Consider the following 22,259-nt stretch of genomic DNA (forward strand, 5'->3'; position numbering starts at 1 on the left):
CCCATTACTCCTCTAACTAAACAGCCAACCTTGGGGCAAAGAGCTTGCATCAGAACAGGTAGTATATTTGGCATTTCAACATTTGGCTAGTATTATAAACCTTGAACTTCTAGAAGAGGTTCATATCTGGAAGGCTTACTCTCTACAAAATAAGAACTTAGACTTTAATTCAATATTAAAAACATTTCATTTGCTTTGTTTCTGCTTGCCCTGTCATTCCTGCTCTGTCCTCCATAATTACTTTTTAAATCTGTATTCTGTCTTATTTATAAGCGCCATAGAAGGGAATAACTGAAAGTATCTTTTAGAAATAAAATAGTAATTGAATATGTACTGATCATACTGGAGACATCATTTGCTGAAAAATTGACTTTTGATTATTTTGTAACAATTACAAGCAATGGGTTTCTTGCTAACATGACTGCATTGATTTTCACATAATGAAATGTCCCAAGGCACTTCTCAGGAAGATAAAAAAACAAAGTATGACACTGAGACGCGTGGAATATTTAGTAGCTTCATTAGCAAGGTATATGGAAGCTTTCAAAAGAATGATGAGAATTTTAAAATTAAGTTGTTGCTTGAAAGAATGTAACTTAGTTCATTAAGCATAACAGTAACAGTGGAACTGGACTTAGTACAGATTAAGGAGAAAGTGAAGACTGCAGATGCTGGAGATCAGAGTCGGGAGTGTGGTGCTGGAAAAGCACAGCAGGTCAGGCAGCATCCGAGGAGCAGGAGAATCGGCCTTTTGGGCATAAGCCCTTCATCACAAATGAGGCTTGTGGGTCGGGTCTGAGAGATAAATGGGAGGGGACTGGGGTTGGGAGGAGGGAACTGGGAAAGCGATAGATGGATGAAGGTGAGGGAGAAGGTGATAGGTCAGAGGGGGCAATGATGGGTGGGTCCGGAGGGCGGTGCCAAGTTGGAGGCTTGGGACTGGGATATTGTGGGGGGTAGGGGAAATGAGGAAGCTGCTGAAATCCACATTTTTTTCCGTGTGGTTTCAGGGTCCCAAGGTGGAATATGAGGCATTCCTCCTCCACGTATCGGGTGGTAATGGTTTGGTGCGACTTCCGCAATCTCCAAATGGACCCTACCACCTCCAGAGATATATTTCCCTCCACACCCCTATCAGTGTTCCAAAAAGACCATTCCCTCCGCGACTCCCTCGTCAGGTCCACCCCACCATCACCACCACCACCAGCTCACACCGCACTCCTGGCACCTTTCCCTGCCACTGCAGGAAGTGCAAAACCTGCGCCCACACCACTCCCCTCACCTCAAACCAAGACCCCCAAGGGATCTTTCCGCATCCATCAGAAATTCACCTGTACCTCTACTGCATCCGTTGCACCTAGTGTGGTTTCCTCCACATCAGGGAGACAGAACACCTTCTTGTGGATCATTTCAGAGGATATCTCTGGGACACCCGCGCCCACTAACCCCACCGCCCTGGCTGAACACTTCAACTCCCCCTCCCACTTCATCAAGGACATGCAGGTCTTGGGACGAATCCACCGCCAAATCGTTACCACCTGACGCCTGGAGGAGGAACGCATCGTATTCAGCCTTGGGACCCTGCAATCACATGGGATAAATGTGGACTTCAACAGCTTCCTCATTTTCCCTACCCCTCATTTTCCCCACATTATTCCAGTCCTAAGCCTCCAACTCGGCACCGCCCTCTGGACCTGTCCATCACTGCCCCCTCTGACCTATCACCTTCTCCCTCACCTTCATCCACCTATCGCTTTCCCAGTTACCGACCCCCAAACCGAATCCCCTCCCATTTATCTCTCAGCCCCCTGGCCCACAAGCCTCATTCCTGATGAAGGGCTTATGCCTGAAACTTCGATTCTCCTGCTCCTCGAATGCTGCCTGACCTACTGTGCTTTTCCAGCACCACACTCTCTTACTACAGATTAAGTCAGGGAAAGCAAGGATTTAGATGACCTTCAATTTATGGAGAGTAGAATGTGGGACATCATCCAGGAGTACATTGGAATAACCCAGTTTCAGGGTAACAAAGGCATAAATGAAGGTTCAGTACTATAGAAGACCTGAGATTGGGATAAAGTCAAGAAATACGGAAGTGGAAATGGACAGCCTTAGTGGTGGCATGCATGAGGTTGAAGGCACCTCTCATGATCAAATGTGACAATAAAGTTGGAAACAGACTGGCTTGGTCTCAGGCTGCTGCTAGGTAGTGAAGTAGGATCAGATGTGAGGGAATTAATTTTGAAGAGTTAACCAAAAATAATGTATTCAATGTTTTCAGTATTTAAAATAATATATTTCTGCTCAGTCAACACCAGATATCAAAAAAACAGTTGATAATTTAGCTACAATAGTGGAATCATTAGTAGCTGGTGGTGAGATAGTGCTGGGTGTCGACAGTGTATATGCCAAACTAATACTGTACCTTCAGATGTTACACCAAGGGGTTCCATGCAAATGAGAAACAGGTGGTGGTCAAGGATAAATCCTAGGCACAACAGAGGGAATTGATTCAGGTGTAAGTGGACAAGGCATTGCAAGTGATTCGTTGGCTACAGCTGGATTAGAATGGAACTAGTAGTTCCATCCACCAGACAGACATTGCTGAAGGATGGTGTTAAGCATATCTAAACTGTTTGAGAAGGATAAGAAGAGTAAGTTCATTGTTACTGTTGTCACAAAGGACATCATTTGTGACTTTGATGACAACTGTTTTAGTACTGTGGCAGGGTGAAAGTCTGATTGGACAAATATAAACATGGAGATCCAGGAAAGTTGTGAACAGATTTGGTAGTGGACTTAGTTCATGTGGGGAGCAAGGGACAAAGTTGGGTGATGGTTATTAGTGAGAATAGGATCAAGGGAGCAGGAAAACCTTTTTCTTTGAGAACATTGGTAAAAGTACTGACCATCTCTCTGACCTTGTTCTTCCTTTTTGTATCAAAGTGCCTCTTTGTTTGGCTGCTGATAGCCATTGGAGAAAGATCATGTTTTGATTGAAATGGTGTTGGAGTCCCAGCCTGTTAGTACTGCTGGACATTAGATCCAAGAATAAAGCTTGGCTTGATAGATCATTTTCATCAATTTGGCTAAAATGGTGGTTAATCATTGAAACTTTTTCAAATAAAGCTGCAAATTTTCTCTAACAGCAGAACAGAAGTTTATTATAAACAAGTAAAAAGAAACCAGGTAAATATTGAAGACAGTTGGGATAATCTTAATACATACAGCAAAACAAAGTTCCAACTTGTTTCCAGGCACTATCAATACAAAGATTCAAGTCCAGAGAAATTATGCCTTTATGTCAACTTGGTGTTTCTGCTTAACTGACACCTTACAGTTTTGTTGCTGTAGACTTGTGGAGACAATTCTATGTGTCCTTTCCAAGTCTGTTATGGACGTCTCACAAATCTGAAAACCTAAACATTCTCAATTCTAACAACTTGCAGATTTGTAGCCAAACTCTTCTAACTAAACCCTTCTGCAGTGGTGACTTGTTCCTTGAAATCCTTATTGAAGAAAAATTAAATTTGATCAAAACTGAACCCTGGTGACTTCTGAACTGAGGTAAAAGAACTTGCTCAATCCTAGATTCATCTGAACTGACAACAAAGCTCATGTTCTTACATGTTCACATTACCTGTCATTAACTCAACAGTGTAAATATCTTGCTATTAACTTTGAAGATATCTGTAGTCACCTATTTTTTGACAAACGTTGGATTTAATTTAATTGCTACTCTGGAAGCACTCCTTGACCTTGTTTTTTGTCAAAAGGAAACCCTTCACAGAAGTAACCATCATCTATCTGCTTTTAATTTGAAATCCAAATTCCAAAGAAGATACTTATTTGTAGATATATAATGTATAATACATATATATATAAAATTTATACATTTTTCATACATGTTCAAAGAATGATTCATTAGAAAATGGCTATTTTAGATGTACAAAGTTAAAAATCACACAACACCAGGTTATAGTCCAACACTAGCTTTCGGAGCACACTAGCTTTCGGAGCGACGCTCCTTCATCAGGTGATTGTGATGAAGGAGCGTCACTCCGAAAGCTAGTGTGCTTCCAATTAAACCTGTTGGACTATAACCTGGTGTTATGTGATTTTTAACTTTGTACACCCTAGTCCAACACCGGCATCTCCAAATCATGACTATTTTAGATGTGTTTACATCATAATGTTGAAGACATGAAATTAGTCATGACTTTTCTTCCAGTTGCTTTCACACTCCTGTCCTACATGCCATTTATTGGCTAGGGGTTTTAGCATCTTGAGCAAGTGTCCGTTCATCAGGCTATTTTGCCATGGTAATTGTCTAGTCAGTCTGGACCATGTACACAACCAATCTCCGGATATTTGCTGAATTATAACAAAGTGATTAGGAAAAGGAATCCTAGCTATTAACTCTACTGCCCACAGTTCTCCTTGCCAACTATTGTGACTAATATCATCTCGCTCAACACAGCCAGAAATCAAACTCTTGTTGCTGTCAAGAAGCTCTTCTAACAAGAAAGCCAATGATACTATTAAAATGCGTTTCAATGCCCAAGTTAAAATTAATTCTGACAGCAAAAAAAAGGCATTTTAATATTTTCTGTAAAAAATGTTTACTTAATACCTGTTTCATTCTGAATAGAGGCTCACTTTCTCTTAAGTCGGAAGATTGTGTGTTAAAGTTAGATAATTTTTTACATTCATTCATTGGAAATTGGCATCACTGGCAAGACTTGCATTTAATTGAACATCTCAGATTATGAGAATGTTCTGGTGTGCCACCTTCTTGAATACAATCAAAAGATTTGATAGGCCAATTCATTGGACAATTAAGTGTCAACCACAATGCTTTGGGTCAGACTTCACATATGCAAAACTGGGTCAGGATATCTGCTTTCATTTCCCAAAGGATGTTACTGAACAAGATAACAGTTTATGAGAATTCAGCAGTTTCATGGTCTGTGTTACTGATGGTTGCGTTTTAGACAAGATTTTATTTAGCTAACTAAAACTAAATACCCCAACAACTGTTACAAGTGAGCATCTGAATTCAGAGCAGAAGTGGATCACTCAGGCCTTTGAACACACTCTGCATTCAATTAGATTATGGCTGATTTGATTGCTCCAAGTTCCTGACTACCCCAGATAACCATTCAGCCTACCTCTGCCTTAAAAATATTTCAAGACTATCTGTTGAAAGGCTCTCAGAGTTCGCGTTGCAAAGATTTTTGACGTTCTGTGTCAAAACAAAATCATCTGTCTTAAATGGGCTATCACTTTTTTTAAATGGTGTCCCTAGATATAATTTTCCCACAAAAGAAAATAAGCATGCTGTCATGAGCTCTCAGAAGCTTGTGTTTCAGTCAGTTTGCTTCTTACTCTTCTAAACTGTAGTAGATTCAATCCTCCTCAGATGCTGCCTGAACTGCTGTGCTCTTTCAGCACCACTCTAATCTAGACGCAATCCTAGTCTGTCAAACCTTTCCTCATATGACAACCCACCCAATCCAGGTGTTAGTCTAGTAAATCTTATCTGACCTGCTTCAAATGTGTTTGTATCCATCCTTTAATTACAAGACTAATCATAGACATGCTTCCTAACACTAACATGTCCATTTGCTTCCAAATGTGAATAAATCCTATCCCTCAGTATCTTCTCCAATAGCATCCCCACTATTGATGTCAGGCTCACTGACCTGTAATTACCTGGATTATATCTGTTTCCCTTCTTAAGACAGGAACATTGGCCAGTCCTCTGGAGCCTCTTCTGAGGCCAAAGAGGATGCAGGGATATCTGTTAAGGCCCCCGCTATTTCCTCCTTCGCCTCCCACAGTATGCTGTGATAGATCCCATTTGGCCCTGGAGACTTGTCTACCTTAATGTATTTCAAGACATCCAACACTTTCTCTTTCATTATGTTGACCTGCCCAAGAGTATTCACACACCTTTCCCTAACCTCAACACTCCTCACATTCTTGTCTTGAGTGAATACCAATGTAAAATATGCATTAAGGATCTTGGCCATTTCCTCTGGCTCCACACACACCCTCCCTTCTTTATCTTTGAGTGGGCTTACCCTTTCCCTAGCTATCCTCTTGCTCTTAATATATGTATAAAATGCCTTGAGATTCTCCTTAACACTGGCCAAGGACATTTTATAGCCTGCTTTAGCCCTCTTAACTCCCCGTTTGACTTCATTCCTACTTTCTCTGTATTCTTTAATGGCTTCATCTGTTTTTAGTTACATAGACCTTGGGTATGCTTCCTTTTGTTTTGACTAAACTGATATTTCTCCTATCATCCAAGGTTCCTGAATCCTGTCATTCCTGTTCTTAATTTTCACAGGAACTTGCCTGTCCTGTCCTCTAATCAACTAGTCCTTAAAAGATTCCCACATGTCAGATGTAGATTTACCCTCAAACAGCCTCTCCCAATCCACATTCTCCAATTCTTGCCCATTTCGGTTATAGTTGGCTTTCCCTCAATTTAACACCTTCAACCATGATCCACTCCTGTCCTTATTCATAAGTACCTGTATCAAAAAACTTAGAGAATTATGGTCAGTGTTCCCAAAATGCTCCCCCATTGAACCTTTGATCACCTGGCCAGGCTCATTTCTCAATACCAGGTTCTGTATGGCCTCCCTTTTCGGACTATCTTCATATTGTTTCCAAAACCCTCCTGGAAGCACCTAACAAGTTGCTCACATTCTAAACCCCCAGTACTGGAGGAGTCCCAGTCAATTTCATAGAATTGTCCTGGAGGACTTACAACAAAACCAAAGAGAACTAGTTGTTCCTATTAATATTACTACATTTTTAAGGTAGTTAAGGAAAACTGTCAGGGACATCAGGGTTCTTTCCTTCCATCTCTTGCCCCTTCACCTTTGTATTGTTACAGGACTGTTCTGTTTTAGATTTAATGGCTCACCATAAAGTTACAATGTATCCTTGCCTCAGTGTGCATCCGTGTTTCTCCCATAACCTATGACAGTAAGCAAGTTTGTGTGCAGATCTTTTGTAGCAAATTCCAGAGCTGAGGATGATGAAATTATTTACTTTGAACGCCTATTTCTTTTTAACTGCATTTACCTCAACCGTTTGTCAAACTTTTTTTAAACTATGTGTGTGCATCACTCTAGCATTAAAGTTTCACCTGTGGAATGCAGCAAGTCATGGGTGTGATGTTAGATTGTAATGTTAGATTATTATCCTGTAGTCATGCAGAATGGCAAAGGCAGTTTCCTATGCAAATAAGTTTAAAACCATCAAAGTATTTATGACCTGTCAATCGAAATGGGTGTAGGGACTGGAATACTTTGTTTCTGAGTTCCTGTGAAGTTATTAATAATTTATTCTTCTTTGGTTTGTTTCTTAATTTTATTTAGGCAATTGCAAATTCACAAAAGAAAGGTTCTACACAATTTCAAGCATTTACTGAAGGTAATTAATTTCCTTTTTCAAAACAAAATAATAAAATACTATTGAATATTTCTGTAGACAAGGGACTCATGAAGTTAGTTAGCAAGGGTCTTCATTATTATAATTAGTAGTCTAAGACTTTGTTTCCAACTTCAGTGATGCTAAACATTTCTTTGTGGTTAACAGCTTGTTCAAAGCTCTTTTCTTCACTATTCCCATCATTTACTCCCAGCATCATGTATGTAGAGTCCAAAGTTTCTTCAATCTGTAAATTCATTGTTTCTAAACTTTGGTTTCTTTTAGGACCTCTACTTCCTCTTCTGTTCCCTGCTCTTCTTGCTCTGTCTCCCATGCACTTTTGTTCAAGCCCAGTAGGATTCTGGAGTTTTTCTCCTACCTTCTTTCCTCTTTGTTTTTTTTTCTGTTTCCTATTTTTTTCTATACTCATCTTTTGCCTGAATTCTAGTTTCTATTTCCTTGATTCTATTCTCTAACAACTTCTGACAACTCCGCTCCCTGTCCTTGCTCCTGTACCTAACAACTTTCATCTGCTTTCAAAATTGCCATCAGTGCTCAGTCAATAATGAAGGATGTCGCTGATCCATTCACCTTTTTAACAACTGTCTTTTTCTTCGTTCATGGGATATGCACGTCAATGCCCTACACACAGAGTCAGGCCCTTTGGCCCAAACTGGTCCGTGCCGACCAAAATGTCTGACCACGCTAACCCCATTTCCCTGCTCTTGGCCCATATCCTTCTAATCTTTTCCTATCCATGTATTTGTCCAAATATCTTTAAAATATTGTTAATGTACCCATCTCAATCACTTTCCGCTGGCAGCTTATTCCATATGCGTACCACTCTCTGTGTAAAAAAGATGTCCCTCAGTTTCCTTTTTTATTCTTTCTCCCCTAACCTTAAACTAATGTCCTCTAGTCCTTGATTCTCTAACCCTGAGGGTAAATGACTGAGTGCATTCACCCTATCCATGCCTGTCATGATCTTATACACCTCTATAAGGTCCCCCCTCAGTCTCCTACACTCTCAAGAAAAAAAGTCCTAGCTTGTTCAACCTCTTCCTATAACTCAGACTATTGAGTCCAGGCAACATCCGTATAAATTTCTTCTTCACTCTTTCCAGTTTAATAACATCTTTCCTTCGATGAGGTGATCAAAACTGAACACAATACTCCAGGTGCGGCCTCACCAATATTCTGTACAACTGAACATGACTTCCCAACTTCTGTACTCAATGCCCTGACTGATGAGTGCCAGTGTACCAAAAGCCTTCTTCACTGCCCTGTCTACCTTGACTCCATTTTCAGAAAACTGTGAACCTGAACTCCAAGATCTCTCTGTCCCACTACACTCCTTAAGGCCCTACCATCACCATGAAACTCCTACCTTGATTTAACTTTCCAAAATGCAAGACCTATAACTTATCTATATTAAATTCCATTTGCTATTTCTCGGTCCACTTTCCCCAACTGAGCAAGGTCCTGCTGCAATTCCTGATAACCTTCCTCACTGTCCATGATACTGTCTATTTTAATGTCATCAGCAAGCTTACTAATCTTGCCGTGTACATTCTCATCATTGGTATAGATAACAACAGTAATGGGCCCAGTACCGATCACAGGCACCCAGCCCGATGAGCATCCTTTATTACCCTCTGCTTCCTACAATCAAGCCAATTGTGTATCCAATTTGCCAGCTTTCCCTGGATTCCATGCGATCGAACCATGCAGCCTACTATGTGGAACCTTATCAAAGGCCTTCCTGAAATCCATATAGACTATGTCTACCAGCCTGCCCTAGTCAACCTTCCTCCCTGGTCACTTGATGAAAGAATCTAACAAATTTGTGAGGCATGATCTCCCACTCACAAAGCCATGCTGACTACTCCTAATCAACTCAGTCTATCCAAATGCATGCATTTCTTATCTCTCAGAATCTTCTCAAGTAACATACCCACCACAGATGCTAAACTGTTAAACTTGCTGATCTAAAGTTCCCAGGCTTTTCTTTGTAGCCCTTCTTGAATAATAGCGCAACATTTGCTACCCTCCAGTCTTATGGGACCTCACCCGTGGCTAACGATGATGAAAAAATACCATCCAGGGCCCGTACAATTTCTTCTCTAGCACCTTGTAGTATTCTTGGATATATCTGGTCAGGACCAGGAGATTATCCACCTTCATACATTCTAATACATCCAACACCACCTCAACTGTGATATGGACTGTCCACAAGATATCACCACTAACTTTCCCAAGTTTCCAAGTCGTCATGTCTTTCTCCATGGTGAACACAGAGGAGAAATATTAATCGAGAACCTCGCATATCTCCTGCGGTTCTACATATACATGTCCACTTTGGTGCTTGAGGGGCCCTATTCTCTCTGTAGTTTTTCTTTTTCCTTTAATATACCTAAAATACCTGTTTGGATTCACCCTAATCTTCTCAGCCAAAGCTATCTCATGCCCCCTTTTCGCCCTCCAGATTTCCTTCTTCAAAAATCTCCTGCATTCCCCGTATACCATCTGCCATATTCTCCTGTTCTTACCCTCACTAGCACGTGGCACTGAAAGTAATCTGGAGATTGCCACCAACGAGGTCCTGGATTTTAACATTTTTTCTTAGCTCACTATAATCGCTCTGCACGACCGCAACCCTATTTCTACCTGTGCCATTTGTGCCAACATGTACAGTGATTTTGGCTGCTCATCCTCCCCCTCCCCCTTGAGAACTTTCTGCAGTCCCTCTGAGACATCCTGGACCCTGGTACCTGGGAGTCAACACACCATCCTGGATTCCTGTTGGCAGCCACAGAATCTCCTCCTTATCTGTCCGCCTAACTATCCAGTCTTCTGTCACGAAGGTCCTGTTTACCTTTACCCTTTCCCGCTCTACCTCAAGCCAATGATGGTGCCACCAGCCTGGCTAATGCTGCTTTCCCCTGAACGGCCACCGCACGCCCCCCCCCCCCCCCCCCCCCCCCCCCCCAACCCGCAACAGTATCCAACATTCTCTAACATTCATGGGCTGTGCATGTCTCTACTGATTTCCCATCTGTAGTAGCCCTTCAGGAGGTAATCCTGTGCCTTTTTGAAACACTGCGCCCCATGTGACACAGGTATACGACAATGCTGTTATGGAAGGAGTTCCAGGATTTTCTGCCAATGACAATTATGGGTTCCAATTTCTGTTAAAATGTCAATAAATGGTTACTGTGTTAAGGTCCTAGCGGAATATAATAATGGCCCAGATTTAGCAGGGCCATTAGAACAAAATTGGAAGCATTTGCCATCATAAACTAGTGAAACTGACAGAAACTTCTGGCGTCTGCATATGCGCAGTTAATTGTGGAAATTCAGATATTGTTATTTCACTGGATGTGCTATTAAATTCTCCACAGATTTAGAAATAGCTGAATTAATTATATCTTTCCCCTTAATGCTACCGTTTTGCTGCTGAAACCCTTAGAAAAAGTAACTTGTAGCTTGTTTTTAACAGTGTGCTAAGTCATAATTACTGAGGAAAAACATTTCTTGCTCTGAAAAAACAATAATTTAATGTTTGTATATTTGTATAAAATCTAGGCTACCGTATTGATGCATTGTAACCATTAATTCAAGAACATAAAAAATATAAGAAGGTATCGATGTCCAGTGCCCCATTCTTCCTCTGCCATTCAGTATAATTATGGCTAATCTTCTGCTTCAGCTCCCTTTCCCCACATGTTCCTTGTATCCCTTAATACAATGAAACCAAAAATCTATCTTTTTCAACCTTGTGTATTGTAAACAATCTCCATCAATCCCCATGACCTCGCAACTATTACAACCAGCAAACCTTTGCAATGGTTCTAATGATTCTTGGGCTTCAGAATTTTATTGGCAAAAAACACAGAATTTGGTTTGGGTACAAATTTGCTGTTTATTAAGACAAGACCCTCCTGACACCCTGATACAAGTAAAACTTCTACATTTTTTCTAAGCAGCGTGTTCAGAGATGTTATAGCACATTTCTAGTGCATGTGGGACTTGACCAGAGGCTAGGACACTACCACTGCACAACAAGAGTCCTAAATAAAAATTCTAAGCTGGTTTAAATGGAACAACCTTTTCCGATTTAAATCCCTCTGCAAATTAACCTCCATTCTCATCCCTTCCTCAGCAACCCCCAGCCAAAGTTTCAGAGCCAATGCAACTTATTAGGTAAAAGAAAATTTTAACTGAAGAACCACAGCAAAACCATAGCTATTTCAGATCCCTGGTTTTGGTTGTTACTCTTTGAACGTTTTTAATCTCTCAATCCCAGTTCTTCACTGATTTGGTTCTTCACAGATGGTAATTCTGGTGAGAATTTTTGGTTCACAGACCAGATTGGTTGTGACTGCAGTGCTGAACACTTCATTCTTGTTCTTTTTATGGTGATCCTTATCAACATATCATTAACACATTTCCTGAAGTTGTCGTGCTTGATAGTCAATACATAGCGCCTTTTTTGATCCTTCAGGGCTGCTCTAGACAGACTTGATCAGTGCTAATGTTATTTCCACAACTGAAAACAATCCAGTTCACCAAGGTGAAGTATCACTGGCTGCATAGCTGATCATAATATGGAAGGGTTTGTTTCTTTCAGTGAAAGGGGTAAATGGATGTTGTCTGGAGCAATTGGTTGTGACAATGGCCTCCTCTTTCTTAATTAGGTTTCATGATAGTGATTATTCCATCACCTTGTTGTGATAATGTACCAAATTTCAGTCCCTATAATAGTATCATATCTGGTGTGATGCAGTGTCTGAAATTAATGTAGCCTACCTTTGTGGTTGTGTTGAGGCCTGATTTTTACTTATAGTACTTGTGTCTTTAAGGTTTATCCATCAAGTCCAGATAAAATACAATTAGAGGGGATTTCGATTCCACAGTGTTGACTCAATAGTAGATCATCCACAATCCAATAGGGTAGACAATTCACATATCTTTAAATGAAGAAATTTCTCCTTATCAATGATCAACCCCTTACCCTGAGACTGTCCTTCCATGTTCTACTTTCCTCATCTAATGAAAAAGTAAGGTGATCACCCTTCATTCTTCTAAACACAAACGAGTATCGGCCTAATTTACTCAACATCTTAATATATACAACCTTATCATCCGCATCAGGAAATATTGCTGTACCACCTCCAAGGAATGGTATTCTTCATATGAAGAGAATACATATCAGCCATACTTGGCAATTTATCCAGCAAGCAAATAAAGTTTATTAATTTGCCAGATAACATGTCTTATATTATCTAGTATAAAGTTTTTTATTGGAGTTATTGATTCTAAGAATATCAAGAAATAGCATAAAATAAACAAAGCTTGCAACAGCATGCTATTTGGTCTATGAAAATGATACTTTATGAATTGAAGAAAGTAAATTACCATACACACCTGGTTTAACATATACAGGAGTGGTTTACAAGGCAGTCAAGTAACATACTCAGTTGACATAAATCTTAGAAATACATTGACTGTATACATAGAAATACTTTGCAAATTGAATGGCTGAGGGGTAATTAAAACAGATAATTAAATTAATCAGTTTTTTTTAGAAATAAGGGTCAAAGTCAAAATTGCAAATATAACCGGGTGATGTAAACTAATGTGATTTGAAATTTAATATTGGAGAAATGCAACTTATTTGCAAGATGTAAGAACACAGGCTGCGATGTTCTGCAAGCCCTAATGCATTACAATTTTGGAAGAGACAAGGTGTGTTGCTGCCAGGTAAGATAGCCTGCATTGTCTTTAAATCTGTTCTGGCGTTTTTGATTCTGGCTTCTTCCAGTTTCAGTCTATCTTTCTTGACTGATAGCAGGTTCATGAGGGATATGAGGGTCAGCCAGTTTTTGCTGCTTTGATGACGGTCATTGAATGAAGTGTTATTATGCCATGTGACGTCAACTGCAGTATAGCTTGCTTTTTTTAATCAAGGGCATCTCTTATAATGACAGCACATTTGTGACTAATTATGACATTGCAAAAAACTAAGAAAATATCTGAACACTTTCAGAATCTTAAAAAGCATAGTCTCTTGGATAAGTTTTATATTAAGAAAGCTTTGCTTATTGAATTGAATATGTGTCACATTATTTCCAACATAGTGCTTTTATCTTACAGTTTGAGTTTTGGGGTCAAACATGTTTTAGCATATGTTCTGATCTAACAGTTCAGTTTAATGTAGTGCTGCTTTGTCAAAGATGAAAAAACTTGCATTTATACAATATTCATAATCTCAGGATGTCCCAGCTGACTTCACAATTGATTAAATACTTTTGCAATGGTAATCATTGTTGTAATGCAGGACTTGTGACAGCATAATGACAGGATAATCTATTTTAGTGATGGTTAAGGATTCGTCATGACATCATTGAAATCTACCTTGATCATCTTCAGTTTGTGTTACAGGATGTTTGACATCTACCAGAGGTAGCCAGACCATCTGCTTAATCTCTCATTCGAAAAGCAAAATCTCTGACGGCACAATTTCCCGTCATTCTTGCACTAAACATTCAGCCTTGATGAAGTGTTGAAGCCTCTGGAGTGTGACCTTATTCCATTAGATTCAGAAGTTAGAACTAATTACACTGTCTTGACTCAAGTTTGAGGGTAGGGAACATTCAACAGGATGAGAGGATGCTGGGTGAGGATCATGCCTGATGAAATACTAGTTTCCAGCTATGTATACTATTGTTGATTTGGGTGGGGCTTGAAATTGATGTACAGTGTTTAATGAGATGCAGTGGAACAGAAAGTTTGATGTGAAATGGGACAGAGCCATGGGGGACTGGACATCTATGCCTCCTTATATTACTTAAGTTATTGAATCAATGTTTACAATGCAACAATAGGAACAGGGAGCAGCTTAGGGAATTGGGGAGAAAAGGGGCGATCAGTCAAGTTTTGAAGCTGGGACGAGCAGCAAGTTAGAGACATATACATAGTTTCTGAAGTTATGGATACGTTAAATTGGAGGGGTTCAGAAAGGCTATGATAATTAACTTGCTCCACCACAAAATGTGGAACAGATTAAATGGAGCAAAATAAAACTATTCAGCTTCACAATGAGTTTGAGATGGGATATAGGATCAGGTGTTCCAGAGCAGATTTGCAAATTAGAAGATGAGAATTTTAAGACTCACTGTGTCATGTGATAGGGAAGCCATTGAGGACAGCATGGACTGGGTAATTGGGTGATCAGCAATTTCGTTTGAATAAGATTCCAGTGGTGAACATCTGGATAAAGAATAAAGTTAGTTGTTAATAGGTTTATACAAAGTCAAATGAGCAGGCTATTAATTTCTTATTCATTGCTTATGGAAAAATGTACATTGAAATTAATTTTCTAATTTTGAATAGAGTAGCCTAACAAAGAAGGGGAACATAGGAACAGGAGTAGTCCATTCAGTCTTTCAAGCCTATTCTGCCAGTTAAGAAAGTCATAAGACACCATGTTATAGTCCAGCAGGTTTATTTGAAATCACAAGCTTTTGCAGCATTGCCCCTTCATCAGGTGAAGTGAGAGAGAAGCGCACAGGCACAGAATTTATAGGCAGAGAGATCAAAAGATCATACCCCTGGTGTGAGTGAAGTGTCGACAGGCTTAATAATAGGTCTCTGCAGGTGACCAAGAGTATCAGACGGTGTGAGTAAAGTGTCAACTTCTGAATAACAAATGAAGGGATGACCTATATTCCTATTAATTGAGGCAGCGGATAATTACAAAAAGTTAAAAATAAGGTGGCGCTGGAGACAAACCAAATGACTGAAATAACATAATAGGTATAAGAGTCACATGCCCCAAGGGTCTAACCAAAGTAATAAGTAATGCAAAACTGTAAAAACTAATCAATACAGAGAGATCATGCCAATTTGTCAAGATGATGGTGTCAAAACGGGACAGTAAGGAAGATTTTACAGGTACAGAACAGTGTGTTGGAGCGTGACCCAAGATTGTGTACCCGTGAAGACGACGTCAACTATGATCTTGGGTTCACGTTGTGCTACATGTGACCCCATCACACTGTTCTGTATCTGTAAATTCTGTCCTTGATAAATTGTTACGATCTTTCTGTCTTAATCAGTTTGAACAGTTTGGATTACTTATGGTTTGGATTACTGACTCTTGGTTAGGCCCTCGGCACTCTTCTTGCATTTAGAGGTATTTTGACCTGCCAGTTGAAATTAAAGTTAATTCTCATGCCCAAAGGCCAAGAATGGACATGGTACTGCAAGAAAACTTCTGTTCCCATATTGTAGTACCTGTATGATGGCAGTTGATACATACAGGAGATAGAAAGAATATGAGATAAAAGCAAAACAGGAAAGATGCATGTGAACCCTCAAAAATGCTGTGTTGCAACAAGGGCTCTTGCTTTAAATTTCAAACCTCCAGCCTCCAAATTTTAACCATTTTAACAGAAATGGTTAACTAAAGAATACAGAAATTTTCCCTACACAAGTGAAACAAAAGGAAGTGTAATCATTTAGTTAATCCAGTTAAATCTATAGTGTGGAAAGACAAGAAGGCGTGAAGAATGAAAACAGTTGAATTGAATTTCAATACTGACTATAAAAAGGAGTCAATTTTACACACACAACAACATGAAGTAGTGCTGAAGAAATAGACACAGCCTATGCCTGTATGCATATCATTTAACTGAGAGCTTTGAGACTTTCTACATGTTGCAATGTAGCTAAGATGTATAAACTGGCAAGACTACACTGAAATTAGTAGTAAAACGGGCACAAAACCTTTTTGGATATTGCTAATACTCCAGAACTCCACAACCCCAAAACAATGTGAATAATTTGGTAAAATAAAGCACAATTGAAAAAAATTAGATTTATGATGTTGAGAAAACAAGACGTCCAACAATCCATCCAAGGTTTGAACCTCCCTCGTGTGTGTGAAGAAGCCCACATACAAACATTAACATCTTATTGGTACCTAATCTTACCTCATTTTTCAGGAAGAGTCCCAAAAGATTGGAAAACTGCTAAGATGTAATAGTAGAGCATTTTAAAAGCACATAATAAAAATCAAACAAGGGCAGCATGGTTTCATGATGAAGAAATCATGCTTCACAAATTTATTAGCCCTTTGAAGAGATAACAAGAAGGCCAGATGAAGGGGAACTGGTAGATGTAATATAATTGGAATTCCAAAAAGCATTGGATTAGGTACCACACATTAGGCTAGTTAATAAAAGCCCATAGATGGAGGATTGACTAACTAAAAGAAGATAAAGCATTGGGATAAAGGCTTGTAGCTGGTGAGATGTCACAGGTGGGACCACAGTTAATCACAATATATATGAACAACTTGCATGATGAAGTGCATGCACTGTCAGCTGTTTGCAGATGAATCAAAAATAGGTGGGAAGGCATGTAATGAGGATGACACAGTTGAATATTCACGAGGATATACATATATGTTAAGTGAGTTTTTATTCACTCATGGTACCTGGGCATTGTTGGCTGGCCAGCATTTATTGCTCTTGACAATATGGTGGCGAGCTGCCTTCTTGAATTGTTGCAGACCACATGTTGTAGGTGACCCACAATTCCCTGCAGAGAGAATTCTGGGATTGTCACCCAGTAGCCGGCCAAAAGATTTGTAGGTTAAGTGGATTGGCCATGATAATTAGCCCATAACGTGCAGGCTAGGTGGTTTAGCCAAGCTAAATGTGGAGTTATGGAGATGAGTCTGGGGGCTGAGTTAGAGTGTGATGTTCTTCCAGGGTCGGGTGAGGATTTAATGGGGTGATAATAGCCTCTTTATGTACTGTAGGGATCCTATGCTTCTATGACAGTGAAGGAACAGTGAGATATTTCCAAGTCAGGATGATGAGTGGCTTCGAGACGAACTTGCAGATGATGGTGTCCCATATACCTTTTACTCTTGTCCTTTTAGATGGAAGTGACCATGGGTTTGGAAGGAGCTGTCTAAGGATCGTTGGTGAATTTGAGTGCATGTTTTAGATAATGCACTGTTGCTACTAAGCGTCAGTGGTGAAGGGACTGGATACTTATGGATGTGGAGCAATCAAGTGGGCTGCTTTGTTCTGACGTTGCCAAGCTACTTGAGTGTTGTTGGAGCATCACCCATCCAGACAAGTAGAGAGTATTTCATCACACTCCTGACTTGTGCCTTCTAGATGGACAAGCCTTTGGGGGGAGGGGCAAAAGTGGAGTTACTCACCGTAGTATTCCTAGTCTCTGACGTACTCTTGTAGTAATCGTATTATAGGATGAGTCCTGTTCAGTTTCTGATCAATGGTAACCCCAAGTATGTTGATATTGGGAGATTCAGTGATGATAACACTACTGAATGTCAGGGGATGGTGGTTAGATTATCTCATATTAGATGGTCATTGCCTGGCATTGGTGTGGCATGAATGTTACTTGCCACTTCTCAGATATTGTCCAGATCTTCTTGCAATCTCCATATTACAAAAATACAATAGTTTTTTTAAGATTTCTGAAAGGTGAGAGGGGCAAGAGTGGACTTTGGATAACCGGAAAATGAGGCTGCAGAAGTAGTAATGAGGACCAAAGAAATGGCAAAGGAACTGAATAGGTAATTTTTGTCACATTTCACGGTGGAAGATACTAGCAGTATACCAGAACTTCAAGGGAATCAGAGAGAAAAGGGAGTGCAGTAACCATAACGAAGGAGGTGGTGTGAAGGTGAGTAAATCATCCAGACTAGATGGACTACACCCCAGAATTCTGAAGAAAATAGCTGAGGAGATTTTAGAGGCATTGGTGGTGATCTTTCAGCAATCACTGGAATCGGAGAGGATCCCAGAGGGCTGGAAAATAACTAATATAGTCCTCCTGGTGAGTTTGCACAAGGTGCAGGTGATATTGTACATATTACTCTTTTGTTGTAGGAGTCTTGCTTGATGTTGCTCATGTAGTGATCACTTTCTGATGACCTTGTTAAAGTTCCACTATTCGCTGGTGCTACTGCTGATGTTTTCGATTATCTTTCTGTTTTTTCCAGCTTGACTGCAGCTCGAATACAGACTCAGTTCCCCTTTTTTTTTGTTTTTGATCTCAATAACGTATGAACTTCGAGTCTCAACTTCATAAGTAACTTTTGTTAGTTCCAGTTTATCATAATTGGATCCTGTATACATGCAATTTGTCATTTCAGCAACTTCAGATAGGGGTTTGCATGCTTGTTGAAGTGTCTGCATCTACCTGTCCATCAGTGATTTGTTTCTTTTTTCCTTCTGACCACTTGGAGGTGGTGTCTTGTGAGTTTCCACAGATCTTGCACATCTTTCTCTCAGTGGTGTGCTTTTTTTTTGTTATTGCTTCAATCCTGCCTCCTTTCTCTTGACTTTGATATTCTGAACTTGTCCTTTCCAAATTTATGTTTGAACTTCAGTGTGTAGAACTCTAAAACATTTGATCTGGCAGCTTTTTAACTGTGCTTGAATTTGTATTTTCTCACTTAATCTTTGAATCTTGTTATGAAATTGTTAACAGACTCACCTGAATCCCACCTCAGGTCTTGAAATTCATATCTGTGGATTCAACTATTAGATATTAGTTGGGGATGTATGCTGCAACTTTCAAAAGTTTTCTGAGTTTCTGCTGTTGGCTTCATTCAGTTCCCAGAAGTTAAATGTAACCCTTTCTCTCCTGTCCAAGTAGCTGATAATTTCCTCTTCATTTGTGCCTTTTAGAAAGTTATTGATTGTTGGTCTGTGCTTCTGTTTAAACTTCTTCTGATATCTTACTACAATCTACTTACTATTTCTTACTACGATCTGAAGTCCCTACCTGCTTCAAGAAGACCACCATCATCCTTGTGCTAAAGAAAAATCGTGCAGTGTGCCTCAATGAAAACAATTATGAAGTGCTTGGAGAGGTTAGTCATGGCCCACATCAACTCCAATCTACCAAATTCCCTTGATCCTTTGCAGTTTGCCTACAGACCCAACATGTCCACAGCAGATGCCATTTTCCTGCCCTTATACTCATCCCTGGAACATCTGGATAGCAACTATACCTATTTATTGACTACAGTTCCGTCTTCAACACCATAATTTCAAACAGGCTCATCTCTAAACTCTGAGAACTAGGTTTCGGCTCCCCCTTTAGGGCGGCACGGTGGCACAGTGGTTAGCACTGCTGCCTCACAGCGCCAGAGACCCGGGTTCAATTCCCGCCTCAGGAGACTGACTGTGTGGAGTTTGCACATTCTCCCCGTGTCTGCGTGTGTTTCCTCCGGGTGCTCCGGTTTCCTCCCACACTCCAAAGATGTGCAGGCCAGGTGAATTGGCCATGCTAAATTGCCCGTAGTGTTAGGTAAAGGGGTAAATGTAGGGGTAATTAGGTAGGTTGCGCTTCGGCGGGGCGGTGTGGACTTGTTGGGCCGAAGGGCCTGTTTCCACACTGTAAGTAATCTAATCTAATCTAAGTGGATCCTTGATTTCCTGACTCATAGACCACAATCAGTAGGAATAAGCATCAACATCTCCTCCTTCATAATCCTCAACACTGGAGTGCCACAAGGCTTGTGTACTCAGCCCATACTGTGCACCTTATACACTCACCACTGTGTGGTCAAATTCCACCCCAACTCCATTTACAAGTTTATGACGACAGCACGATTGTAAGTCTGATCTCAAATAATGATGGGACAGAATATGGGAAAGAGACTGAGTGGTTTGCAACATGGTGTAAAGATCTCTCCATCAATGTCAGTAAAATGATGGAGCTGATTATTCCATTCAGGAAGCGGAATGCAGGACACGCCCCTATCTGCATCATTGATGATTAGGTGGAGATGGTCAAAAGAGTCTAGTTCCTGGGGGTGATTGTTATGGACCAGGCCTGACCCCCTCAAAACATCTCAAGAAAGTAGCCTGAATCCTAACATTTCTAGTAGTTTTAAGCAGGGGTAGAGTGGATATTCCAGGAGAGGTGCAGCTGGCCCAACCACTTTGTTTCAAACAAAACAGAATTTATATGCAAGATTACCGAATGAAACTCATACAGAAGAGAACAGAATACAGAATAACTTATCGTATCCAAAAGCCGAACAGACTATCCCAATTTAATGATACGGTTCTAAATACCTGCAACAATCCCTATAAACACCCCTTGGCAAATAAAAGGTAAAATCAAACACGGTCTGACTGATTAGATTAGATTACTTACAGTGTGGAAACAGGCCCTTCGGCCCAACAAGTCCACACCGCCCCGCCGAAGCGTAACCCACACATACCCCTACATTTACCCCTTTACCGAACACTACGGGCAATTTAGCATGGCCAATTCACCTGACCTGCACATCTTTGGACTGTGGGAGGAAACTGGAGCACCCGGAGGAAACCCACGCAGACACGGGGAGAACGTGCAAACTCCACACAGTCAGTCGCCTGAGGCGGGAATTGAACCCGGGTCTCTGGCGCTGCGGGGCAGCAGTGCTAACCACTGTGCCACCGTGCCGCCCACCGTGACTGGAGAGAGAGGGAGATGGCAGAGAGATTCAGCATGGAACACCATCTTCAATGTAGCTGTTTCTTTAACCAACAGCCTCAAACAAACCTGACTACTTGCTCTGAATAGCCAGGTGCCAAAACCCAACCTAAACCAAACCAAAGGAAAGCTGAACTGGGAGAACTGGCCACTCCCATTTTATTATACAAGTGTATTTTTTTTAATTTAAAAGCTTCTTCAAGTAGATCAAGCCAGACATTTTGGAATCTGTGCCTTGTAAAACACTTTTGAAAAAAACCAAGGACAACACAACTTTGTTAAAGGAGCCGCGTCGTCACAGTGATGATCACCTACAATCTGTCCTGGTCCACTCACATTAATGTGAGGGTCAAGAAAGCATAATAACATCTCTACTACCTCAGGAGGTGAAAGAAACTTGACATGTCAATAAGGACTCTTCACAATTTTTTATAGAAGCAGCATTGAAAACATCTTATCTGGATGTACAACAGTGTGGTATGTCAACCCAAGACAGCAAGAAACTACAGAAAGTCATGAACATAGCCCAGACCATTATGCAAACCGGTCTTCCAGCTATTAACTCCATTTATACTTCCTACTGCCTCAGGAAAGCAACGAACATAATCAAAAACCACTCCCACCCTGGTTATACTCTCTTCCACCCTCTTCCATTGGGCAGAAGATATTAAAGTTTGAATAGACATGCGAATAGATTCAAGAATAGCTTCTTCCCCACTTATCAGACTTTTGAACAGACCTCTCAAGTGTTAATGTTGATCTCTGTCTTTCACTCTGCACCTTCTGTGCAGCTGTAACACTGTATTCTGCACTCAGTTCCCTTATCTTGATATATTTGGTATGGTATGATCTGCCTGTATCATGCACACAACAACACTTTTCACTATATCTTGTTACATGTGACAACACCGATCATCAGCCTCTCAACCAATTGGGTGAGGTGAAACTGTCATTGTTGTCGCAGTAGCTATTTTGTTTTTGAACAGTTTGCTCAGATTTTCTCGTTCATTGGCACTATATCAAGTTGATTTTTAATGTAATTCAACAATAAATTAGTTTAATCTGTTTGAGATTTTACTTACAAATGGTCCTTCCATCAAGTTATGTCTTCTGCTTTCCAAGTTAGATTCAAAAACCTAGATCTTGGTTGAGCTAATCTCTTTTACTTCTCCCTGCGGCTAGTGAATAGATGCATTGTTGCTGGGCACATATCTCTAGTGACTCAGAATTAAATATGGCACCCCAAATGTACATTCTAATAACAATGAGTT

The 22,259-nt window shown here is 40.4% G+C and overlaps 1 protein-coding gene across 4 annotated transcripts in view; it reads left to right on the forward strand.

Annotated features, from left to right (window-relative positions):
* cep72 (centrosomal protein 72) overlaps positions 1–22,259 on the forward strand; it is a 151,066-nt gene that overhangs the window by 87,403 nt on the left and 41,404 nt on the right. For all 4 annotated transcript variants that reach the window (XM_087978553.1, XM_087978555.1, XM_087978554.1 and 1 more), the window contains one exon: positions 7,398–7,452. In XM_087978553.1, the coding sequence (XP_087834679.1) occupies positions 7,398–7,452 (55 nt within the window). The remainder of the gene's footprint in view (positions 1–7,397; positions 7,453–22,259) is intronic.

This window comes from Chiloscyllium plagiosum, unplaced genomic scaffold, assembly GCF_037043375.1.
Source record: "Chiloscyllium plagiosum isolate Xiang-an unplaced genomic scaffold, Cpla_swu_hap1 HiC_scaffold_34, whole genome shotgun sequence".
NCBI classification, from domain to species: Eukaryota; Metazoa; Chordata; class Chondrichthyes; order Orectolobiformes; family Hemiscylliidae; genus Chiloscyllium; species Chiloscyllium plagiosum.